Source organism: Seriola lalandi, unplaced genomic scaffold (assembly GCF_002814215.2).
Source record: "Seriola lalandi dorsalis isolate HSWRI2012SDOR001 ecotype SW California unplaced genomic scaffold, Sedor1 jcf7180002054985, whole genome shotgun sequence".
NCBI lineage: Eukaryota > Metazoa > Chordata > Actinopteri > Carangiformes > Carangidae > Seriola > Seriola lalandi.
The window spans coordinates 763,271-775,119 of NW_019525534.1; the positions used below are offsets into that span (position 1 = coordinate 763,271).

An 11,849-nucleotide genomic window follows, 5' to 3' on the forward strand; every position below is an offset into this window, starting at 1 on the left:
ATCTGAGTGTGTTTGTGTGTCCTGAGTGTGTTGCTGTGTCTGTTTGAAATAAATCTTGAAATTTGCTGTTTTCAATCTGGTATCAACATCATGAAACAGTTTCTTCTATAATGAGTAGATGATGATGATGTGGGTGGTGAGCAGGAATTTTAGAGAGTTCAACAAATTAACTTTAAGACTTTTTCAGACATTGACTTTCAACACTGTCACACCATTTGAAGAATAACAGAAAACAAACAGTAAGACCATGGGCATGAATTTCTTGATATTTATGTCACATTTTTGTCAGTACGTCCCAGCTGGATGTGATAATAATTCCTAGTATAATTAATCAATACCCATGGCCCATGGTCCCATGAACCCTTGGGCAAGGGCCTCTGTATGAAGTGATTGTTTGAAAATCACAGAGCTCAGTTAAAAGACTACAAACCACAAGAAGATGCAAAACAACCACAAAGATACACATGAAAAACAGAACGACTACAGAGAGATGAAAATATGTTTTGTGTCAAAACGATAACAGATGAGCTCAAAACAACCACAAAGAGACACGAAAAGCCCACAAAACCTTCCTGACTGTCTGCTACAGTTTACACCTTTATTTAAATATGGACTAAAATTAAAAGCTACCCATCCAAACATTCTTGGGTTTCTACAACAATGTTCCCAAATTAAGTCTCTTGAGGATCTGTTAAAAGTCTTGAATATTCACAGAAATGTTCCTGAATATCAAATTAAACTTTCCACTAAAACTTTTGTGGATGATGATCACAACAGTTTTCAACCTGCTGCAGCTTTGTTGCCATTTTCTAAAATATCTTCTGATGATGTTGCTGAACAGCAGTTTAGTTACTTTCAGCACAGTTTAACCCTGATTTTTTTGCCCCCTGTCAGTATTTAAATCAGACTAAAAGCAGCTTATTTACACTTTGTCACGTACTGAAGGTCACTGATCCACCACAATCACTGAAGCAGAAATCTGTTTGTCAGATCAGATCCCTGACTATAACTTCTCCTATTCAGTGACAGAGACTGTTTTTGAGATTAAGGAAATAACTCAACTATAGAAGGAAGCGAAGTGACTAACATCAAATGTGATGATAAACCTTCAGCTCAGCTCCTTCACTGCTGTTGGGGAAATAATAGAGAAGAGAGAAGAGGCATTCGTGCTCAGCCCAGACTGAGCTGTGAGTATTACCAACTTTTATTTACCTGTAACGTCACTCAAGCTGTTTTTGTGTTCAAGTATAACTTTAAATTCTTCAATTAAAATTCAAAATCCTGCTGATATGGTGATGTACAGTTATTCTTTTTTGTTTCCAGTTTTCTGAAACATGTTCAAGTATTTCTGCAACAGAAGTTGAGTAATGCAACTCCAGTCAAGATTTGGCATGTCTCTATGGATAGATAAATAGATAGATGGATAAATAGATAAATGGATAGATAGCTGTTCAGATGAGAGAAGATCTGAGTGGATAAAAATGTTGATGAACCTCAGAATCTGATTTATTTGTCACTTCCATGGCATCCAACTCTAAATATGACACTATGTATTAGAAAGAATCAAGTATCTAGAAAGGATATCGAGTAGGGTCACAACACAGAGCTTTACATAGCATCTGTAGTTTTTGTTATACTACCATATATTTATAGATTCACCATTATGTCTATTTTTTATTTCTATTTTTTTTTTTTTTATTATCATTTTATCATTTCACATCACATTTTACATTAATGCCTTTAACTTGTTTTTATATTTATGTTATATCTGTTCATGTGCAGCGGCTGATGCATGTAATTTCTTTGTTGTAAAGCACTTTGTGCATCATTAATTTTTTGGATGAAAGGTGCTACACGAATAAAGTTTACTATTATTATAAACTACCATAATTATTGAAAACACTATAGCCAGCTTTATCATAATATCGTAAGTTATATAATAGAGAGTCATGATTTATTAAGGTTGATTTTTTAAGATTTAGAATTAATCAATAAGAAAATAATTATGAGTTAGCATGTCTGTTAGTTATATTGTGAGACTTACAGGTGCTGCTAGGTGGAATCTTTTTATACTTTTGTTGGAGCCAGGTTAGCTGTTTTCTTTATGCTAAGCTAAGCTAACTTCCTTGCTGTAGTTTCATATTTATTGTACACTTATCAAATGGTATCGATCAAAGAAAATTGATTAATGCGTAACATGTTTATTCACGTCTGACACCTGCATGTCCTCTACAGATCTGCACCTTTGACCAAGATTAACAGCAACTTTACCATGACTCAACAATGATGTTACCAAAGATGGGATGTTTGTCTTCAAACTTAACAAAGAGACGTCTTGTCTTACTTCTGTCTCTCCTGCTTCATCTTAACCCATCGCTGGCATATTCGCTGAAAAACTGCAATATTGAGTATTCTCAGGATCCTTTAGCTGATGTAGTTTTGGACTGTGTACAACATAAAGTTGTGACTGTCCCAGATGACATCCCCAGAGATGTGAGCTCAGTAAAACTCGATAACAATCTAATTGAACAGATCAACAGGAAAGACTTTGGCAACTTGTCAAAGCTGAGATTTTTGGGCCTGAACTTTAATTACATTGCTCACATTGACGATGAATCTTTCATCCACTTGACGTCCTTGACAATTCTTCACATGCACTTCAACAAACTCACCAAGCTAACAGGCAACCTCTTTCGGGGACTGTCCAACCTGACCATGCTTGACCTCGGTCTAAATGAAATTCAGTTCATCCATAAATCGGCCTTTAGCTTCCTGCCCAGCTTACAAACTGTAATATTATACAACAACAAGCTCCAACAAGCAGCTGACATTCAGCCTGTCCTACAGCTACCACACTTACAGAAGCTGGTCATCGGTAGCAATCTATTTACCTCCTTTCATACCAAAGATCTGCTGCTGAATGTGCCCTCAGGCCTTCAGGTGTTAGATATTTCCTACAATGTTAAGTTGGAAAACTTCAGCATCACAACACCGATCTTTCCCCACCTTGAGATGATTGACTTTTCTGGATGTGGCGAACACACTGGCTTGAATTGGGACATACCCGACAAGAATTTACTGAGGAACATAATTCAGTTGTATTTTAACTTGGCTCTGATTCCTTTTAAAGACTTTCAAAAAGTCCTGGAGAGTCTCGACTCACTGATGCATCTGAGACTGAATAATATGGAGAAATTGATCACGAAAGGTCTGTTAGCTACGGTCTGTAAAATACCAACACTTAGGAGGCTGGAGCTGTACTACAACCATGATGCTAATTTAAGTGCCAAACTTGTGACTTGTTCTCAGCTCAGTGACCTTGACCTGTCCACTACTCACATGACTGAACTGTCAAACGGCTCAATACGATCGATGCAGCGACTCAGGTCTCTGAATCTGGAGGTTAACTTCCTCACCAATGTGCCAGGTGAAATCAGGAGCCTCTCCTCCCTCACGATCCTGAATCTGAGCGACAATCTCCTCTCCACTTTGGGCTGTGAGGATTTCATGAACATGAAACATCTCACACATCTTGATCTGAGCAAGAACCGCATTGCTACACTGGACGGATGTGCATTTGAAAATCTTAATGATCTGAAAGTTTTAGATTTGAGTGACAACCTGCTGTGGACATTCGGAGATGCCTTCAAAACTGGCCCGCCAATGCTTGAGTTCCTGGATTTGAGCAAAAACTTTGTATCTCTTCTTGAAAGGGGGGATTTTCAAGGTTTAGGGTCCCTGACATATTTGGATGTGGTGTCAAAGAAAATTGGAAGGGTAAAACATAAGGCCTTCGAAGGACTGATGAACTTGGGAAATCTTAGAGTATCTCTTCCACTGGAGTATGAAAACAATTTCAGAGAATTGCAGCAGTTGGAAAATCTCACAGTCTACTTCAATACTGACGGCATTTTCAAAAGTCCTCTTGAAAATGATCACAAATCATTCTATCATTTAAAGTCTTTGAAAGTTTTCACATTGATATGTGAGGGCTATCACTTCGGCTTCCCCTTTGATGTACCTATGTACATGTTTCAGGCTATGAAACATTTGGAGGGCTTCACAGCTGACAATGTCTATATTGCTGCACCAGATCGGAACACATTTCAGTACAACCCCCAGCTCAAGAATCTAACAATCAGGGAGACTGATTTGTCAGATTTGGACCCAGAATTGTTTCTGCCAATCCCAAACCTGCAGGTTCTTGATCTCTCTTACAGTAAACTCAGTTCTTTGGATTTTCTGGCCGAGGCCGATCTATATGAACTAAGGCACTTGACGTTGACCAACAATGAGTTGACAGTGATCAATGAGACGGTCTTCCATTACCTCCCTGCACTGATATATCTGGACCTAGATAATAACCCATTCATTTGTGACTGCTCTAATGCTGGATTCATCCAATGGGTGAAGAGTAACAACCAAACTCAGGTCGTTAATACCTACAAGTACATGTGTTCCTTTCCTGTGGCTGAACAAGGAAACAAGTTACTGGACTTTGACATCCAGTCCTGTTGGATGGACTATGGCTTCCTCTGCTTCATTACGAGTACTTGTCTGGTTGTTCTAACTCTGCTTTCATCCTTCATCTACCACTTTCTGCGATGGCAGCTAGCCTACGCCTTCCACCTCTTCCTGGCCTTCCTCTATGATAGCAGGAAGAGGCGGAAGGGCGCTCCTCATCGCTACGACGCCTTCATCTCCTACAACGTTCACGACGAGGACTGGGTTTACAGAGAGATGCTCCCAGTGCTGGAAGGGGAGCAGGGCTGGACACTCTGTCTGCACCACAGAGACTTCCAACCAGGTAAACTTTGTCTGTCTCTCTATCTCCCCTTCTCTGCTTCTTGTCTGGAGTTTATGTATCACACAGCACCAACAACTTTCAGAAGTAGGGAAGTCACGAAAACCAATACTTCTTCCAGGACGTAGGAGAGCAGTATCGTAACCCCACAAGAGTTCTATCTAGTCTTACATCTAACTGTTGTGACTGGTGTATGGAGATATTTTGTATTTGATGTGGATTATCAGGAACAAGTTACAGACGACAAAAAGCCAGTATGCAAAGGGTGCCACAGAGCATTTTAAATGAGAGAAGGAAACATCTCAAACTGACCTAAGCAGCTCAAAGACAGATATCTGTTCAGGCTGAGTGATTTTCAGTTATTAAACTGATAGTTTGGGTTATTTGACCTGCAGGTTGTGAGAGGTACTTATCTATAGTCAGTTTATTACCTGATTTGGATGCCCACATAAAATAGCTAAGATCAGTTTAAGTGTACGCTTTATTTTAAATATTTTCACTGCTTCATCTTGCCGTCAAACAGCCCTTCACTTTGGAATTACAGTTTGTGAGCCATTTAACTACCGTATTACTATACTCAGCACACCTGCACTTAGCTCTCCCTGACTCAAACAGCTGATCCGAGGAGTAATACAGTGCACGCCATAGTTGCGCTTGTGTGTAGGAATATTATATAGTATAGAAATATTCAAAATATAGAGTACACTTAAACTGATATTAGCTTTTTTTGTGGGTATTTTTTTAAGTGGCTAAAACAAATTTTTTTTTGCTGGTGTTCTTGCTGCTTCTCCAAGTGCACTGATCTGAATCTACTACAGGTAGTACACTGACTTTGAGGTAAGTACCTCTTAAAATACCACATTAAATAACTTGAACTACCACTTTATCTTCATATTAACAACGTGTTGTCAACATGTTCATGTCCTGAAATGTAACTGTTATTGTTTGTGAATCGTGATGTGCTGTTGTGTTGATTTTGGTACCAAGAAAAGTGGAATTTCATTGGTGTTGTCATCAACTGTCATCAACAGAAAAATCACAATATGGTCATTGAATGCCGTCCACAGACCAGGTGCTGTGGGGCAATGACATGTATCAAGGGGAAGATGACTGCAAACTTTTTTTCAGTGTCTTGAGAAAGACTATTTGTGGCAGAAACATTGGTAATATACACATTTCTTCGAAAGCCTTAAAACATTTTTTACATTTTCCTGAAACAATGCTTGTGTTTGTGTTTTTTTTGCTAAAGCATTAATTTGAAAATATTGATATTTGATATCATTTTCATTATTAGGTGGTAATTGTTTGAAACTGTTCTTTCAACAGTGACATTTAGATTTACTCTCAGTGTGTTGATTTGTGCCCACTCTTATCTGCTTCCTGTCAGGGATATTGTGAGTGCAGGGTGCTCACATTATAGATTTTATTTTTGAGGTACTGGAGTTTCACATCCTTTTCTTTAGCTCTTTTTTCAGCTTTTTATTTTCAGGCAGGAGGAAGAAAGCCAACGGAAAAAACAACTAGTGAGATAGAAATGTTCGTTATCTCTTTCAGCTCAGGGGGCAGGATTAACTGTTAGCTCCAGTGGTCTGGTCAGAGCTGAAGCTGTGGATGGTTTTACACTGTTGATACTGTGTTCGAGGCAGTTTAATGAACATTACCAGCATTTGTCAGGCTCTGTGTGTGACTGGTGTTTAGAGTTTCAGTTCTTGAGTCGCTGACAGCTGAGTTGACAGCTGAATAGGATGAAACAGGCTTTGGATGAAAAGTGTGTCACTTTGTTCTGCTCATAATTTCCCAGAGAAAAAAAAAATGAAACAGGCGTCCAGAGTCTCTGTTCATGATCCTGTGTGATCAATTACACTGACAGCAGGACAACATTAGTGTTTTTATGCTAATGTTGTGCTTTTAAGTTGAACCTGCGCTGTCAGTTGATGTTTTTGACAGACACAGGTCATTTCTTTGTACCTGTGGAGATAACTGTGTGTCGTCTCACCATCACTGTAGCTTTGGGCAGGTGTAAAGATGTTCAAACTGATATCATAGTAAGCCAAACACTGAATTACCACATTTTACCACCAGGTGTCACACTCACACACGCTCCCGAGTGGAGCATAATGATGGCCTCATCCTTTGGAAGGGCGCGGTCTATGAAGGTGTGGCCCTTTGTCTCCATCGTAGACCACGAAGGCATAAGGCACACGAGACAGTCTGGTCTGTGGAGGATTTTCGCTTTACGTCACCAGCTCTGCGCATCCTTGCCTTGGTGTTGCACAGCGGTGCTCCTGTTGCCTAGCAACTTTGACTTTTCTTCACAAAAACTAGAGCCCTTGGTTTTGTTAGCTGTTGTACCCCGATAGTTACATTTAAAAGTGTAATCCGCGGGCTCTCTGTCGGGGTTGTTTGCTGCTATATTATTTTTATTGATTGAATCTTGGGATGGGTTGGGCCCAGGAAAAGAAGGATGCATAAGAAGGAGCCTTTGATATGGGACAGCCTAGTCATGCCACTGTGATTGGGATTTGGGACACAGCTTGGGAGAGCACGTAAATGAGAGTGACTCCAGTCCACTTGGTCGCAGTAATGCACAGCTGGCTTGATAACCATGAATAAGAAGTAACACAACTGAGTGAAAAATCAACAACCATTTAGCTGAACTTCTTCTTTAAACATCAAAATAATGAATACAATAAGATACTGATACTGATAAAACTTTCAACCTGGTGGATCGTACTAATGCTCGAGTGTCATGAGCAGTGATTTAAAAGATGGATTTTCCACTATATTGAAAGACACCATCTCTTTAGGAGTGTATGTGGAGACTGCTTCTGTTATATATATATATCGTCTCTCTTATATTTCTATCAATCGCTTTGTAGTAGACAGATATGATATGTTTGCAGATGGGCATGAAAATTAGATGTACTACCACCTTTTGCCATGACTTTCTTCCTGCTGTGTTTAAATGTTGCCGGTTCACATAAAATCAAACCGGTTTAAGCTCCTACACTGGACCGTACTGGTCAGCCAAACTCATGTTAGTTAACAAAGGGCTGACAGACGTCTATCAGAGGTTGTGTGTGATTAAAAAAAGGTTTTGGAAATGAGAGGATGTGTGTCACATACAGTTTCACGTCTAAACTGTCAGTTTACAGGTTTTGTTTTTTTTTGTCTATTTTACGATGTTGTGTTTCTATAAAAGGGGAACCCTTCTATTGTCACTGTCAGATTTCATCAGCTGCAGCTAATGAAATTAGCGCTAATTCAATGAGTTAGTGGTTTTAAAACTAGAACCCTGTGAAGTGAGGTGAGTCTTGAATGTGCAGATGATGGTTACATCCTGTTGTCTCGACAGGTAAGCCCATCATAGAGAACATCACAGACGCCATTTACAGCAGCAGGAAGACCATCTGTGTGATCAGCCGGCACTACCTGCAGAGCGAGTGGTGCTCCAGAGAGATACAGATGGCCAGGTGGGGGCACCACCTTTATTATTTTGTCTTGTCTGTTAAAGACAATAATAGAGTTTAACGGTCTGTCCTGGTCTGTCCTGGTCTGTCCTTGTGTGGTCTGGTCTGTCCTGGTGTGGTCTGGTCTGTCCTGGTGTGGTCTGCTCTGTCCTGGTCTGTCCTGGTGTGGTCTGGTCTGTCCTGGTGTGGTCTGGTCTGTCCTGGTCTGTCCTGGTGTGGTCTGCTCTGTCCTGGTCTGTCCTGGTGTGGTCTGGTCTGTCCTGGTGTGGTGTGGTCTGGTCTGTCCTGGTCTGTCCCGTGTGTGTTTTTGCAGCTTCCGTCTGTTTGACGAGCAGAAGGACGTGTTGATCCTGCTGTTCCTGGAGGAGATCCCGGCTCGGCAGCTGTCTCCCTACTACCGCATGAGGAAGCTGGTGAAGAGACGCACCTACCTGAGCTGGCCTCAGGCCGGACAGCACACGGGGGTCTTCTGGCAGAACGTACGGAGAGCTCTGGAGACAGGAGACGCTCCCACCGAGACCACAGACCCGCTGACTGGACCTGCAGGATGCTGAGAGCTGTACTGGAGAATTTTACAGTGTCTGAGGAGCCTTACAGTGAACAGCCTCCTCTGCTGGTGAGCAAAGATCAGATTTCCTATGATAGATAATAGAAATAACAACAAAAAGAAAATTTCTGCAGCAGATTAGTTTATCTAAGTCAGAGTTTATCAACCCCACACTGGGTTAATTAATAGACAGAGAATAGTGTGTCTTTCTGGATTTGTAATATTCATATTTTTACCCATAACCAACTGACATGTCTTGTCTCAAAAATTGGTCCTCATTCTCAGAGTCCCGACTGACTCGGACCTGAACACACAGACATGAAACACATGTTGGTCTGGTTCAGTGTGACATCACTTCCTGACCATATCATTATCTCTGATGTCCATCCAGTATAAACCTCAGAAATCCACTTAGAAACCAGAGAGAAAAGGCTGCAGAACTTCATTCAGAATCGTCATGTTTTGAAATTTTCTTCAGTATCACAGTGATCCAGTGATAGTTGACTGTTCATCCATGACACGGCAAACAGAAGCTGATCACAGCTGATTCAGCTCGTGTTAATGAGACAGTTTGACTGAACAGAGGGGAGGGCGATGGATAGCTTGTGTTGTATTATTCTGTAAAGTTAAGACTAAACTCATGTTGATATTAATTTCGTCCACACAAACAGATTGTTGCAGTGTAAACGTGACACATGTATTATTATTTTTTTTAAATTTTATTCATGATTTATTATAAAAAAAAAAAAAGATATAAAAACAGCTCTGTTGGTTCTTTTCTTTTCATTCCAGTTCTGATCATTGAAACTTAGTTAAACCTGGTTTTCTGCTTTATTTACTTTTTGAAGCTTCCTGTACCTGTCTGACTTCCAGTGTGTAATATATAAATATAACTTTTGTAGCTGCAGTTTGGCCTCCCCAGACTCTTACTGTGCTCTGTACTAATGATATTAAAGGTCCCTGTAGTTACTGAATAAACATCATATATATTTAAAAATGTTTAACTCTGTCATTTTTTTTGCACTCTGCAGTTTGGGTGTAGATCTGGATGTGGACAGTAGATACGTGTCCCTACCAACATCAAAGTGTTACTGAACTCTCCCTGTCAATATATTTACCCATCTCAGATGATCTTACAGTTACAGACTGACATATGGAGGATACTCGACTGTGATCTGACAACCCTCATTAACACATGAATATTATTTATTCCATAAATAAATTTGACCAGCTGATCTGTTTGTTATTGTCAGGCATCATTTTATTGAGCCTGGGCAACACACACACACACACACACACACACACACACACACACACACACACACACACAGACATGGCTGGTTTGAACACGGCTCACAGCAGATAGTTCTTCATCAGATACAGGCTTTTAAACATTTATGTTCTTGTCACATTTTCTTTAAAAGTATATCACATCAACATTTCTCTTAATTAAAAAATGTGAAATATCTCTTTTCAAATCATAGAAAAACATTCAATTCAATTCATGTAAACTCTCTGCAGAGTCAGACTCTTTATGTGTGTGTGTGTGTGTGTGTGTGTGTGTGTGTGTGTGTGTGTGTGTGATAATTGAATAGATTAATAAGAGACCGTCTTGTCTCAGAACAATCAACCCATCTGATTTTATGACTCAATCAGCACACACACACACACACACACACACACACACACACACACACACACACACACACACACACACCATCATATCTCAGTTGTTTATTTACACTTCATTTACTTTGGCTCTGACATAAACACATTGGAAATGTTCGCTCTCATTTATTTGTACTTTATTAACAATATATTTTACAGATTTCAAGACACAAGAACTGTCAATAAAGCTAAAAAAATTAAATGAGTACAAGTGATGAACTGTGTACTGGATCCTTTGGTACCTTTTCATTTATTCATGTATGTATAAGGTGAGACAGGTGAGCCCCAGGCTCTCAGGTGAGCTCTGATGATGTGAAGTTCAGGAGCTGAGTGAAGAATAATACAAGAAGAATATTTTGATATCAATTTGAGCATCACTGCCGCGACACTCAAATCAACAGAGAGACAGTGTCTCAGGTAAGATTAGAAACTGGCTGTAGGATTAATGTTGGTGCTACAAAACAGTTACACCTCCTCACCACTGGGGGGCCTTGTACTTCCCTTCCAGTTACTTCCTTCCGTTTTTAATCCACTGTCAAAAGCCTAAAACATCTACAAATGATTATTACAATCGTAACGTTCATTATCTACATGATGTGATTCCTGGTCAGGCCACCAGATGGCTCGAAACAATGCGCAGTTTACCTGACATCAGCGATGCAGAGCCAATCAGCTCAAAGCAAACACAGAGAGAAGAAAGACCTGGAAGATAAGAGAGGAGGAGGTGAATTTAATTTACTGCTCTGAGCAGAGAGAAGAACGACAGGCAGAGGAGAGAGAGCGAAAGATGAAGACGACTGAGGTCGAAGACGACGAGTTTAGATTTAATTTACAGTGATGGACAGAAACATGAAGGAGACGCTTTAAAGTTTTTGTTTTTTTAAATGTGTGATTTTATTTTTCTGCCCCTGCAGAAGGTTTTATATCAAACGATAAAATCACTTTATATTTCATGGTTTTCTCCCTCAGATTAAGATTAAGACTTAATATAAAGAGCATTTAAAGATGAAACTTGAGACAATCAAGACAAGTGTGAACCCAAAATCACAACTGGGTAAAGGCTCGGACTGAACAGCCCGACTTAAAGCAACAGTTTACAGATTTTAAGGTTTGTTTATCCCCGTCTTGTTTTTTTATCTTGTACATTTTCAGTTTGTGCTGAAAAAAAACTGATTGGAAACACTCGATAATTAAAGGTTCTTAACTGTTAAACCAAGGGTCGTAAAAACCTCAAGCTTTTGTGAAAAAAAGTTAAGTTTTGTCAACGTTGCTAGGCAATAGGAGCCGTGCTTTGACGCAATGGCAACTGGTACAGCTGATGCAAAGCGCAAAATCCCTACTTCCCTATGCCAGTTTGTCT

The 11,849-nt window shown here is 39.8% G+C and overlaps 1 protein-coding gene across 1 annotated transcript; it reads left to right on the plus strand.

The window, feature by feature from the left end:
• Positions 1–1,095: 1,095 nt before the first annotated feature.
• On the plus strand, positions 1,096–9,818 carry LOC111647347 (uncharacterized). The gene is made up of 4 exons (XM_023396946.2): positions 1,096–1,187; positions 2,236–4,807; positions 8,160–8,277; positions 8,588–9,818. Exons 2-4 carry the CDS (start codon positions 2,284–2,286, stop codon positions 8,826–8,828), a joined length of 2,883 nt encoding a protein of 960 aa, XP_023252714.2. The 5' UTR covers positions 1,096–1,187; positions 2,236–2,283; the 3' UTR covers positions 8,829–9,818.
• Positions 9,819–11,849: the final 2,031 nt, after the last annotated feature.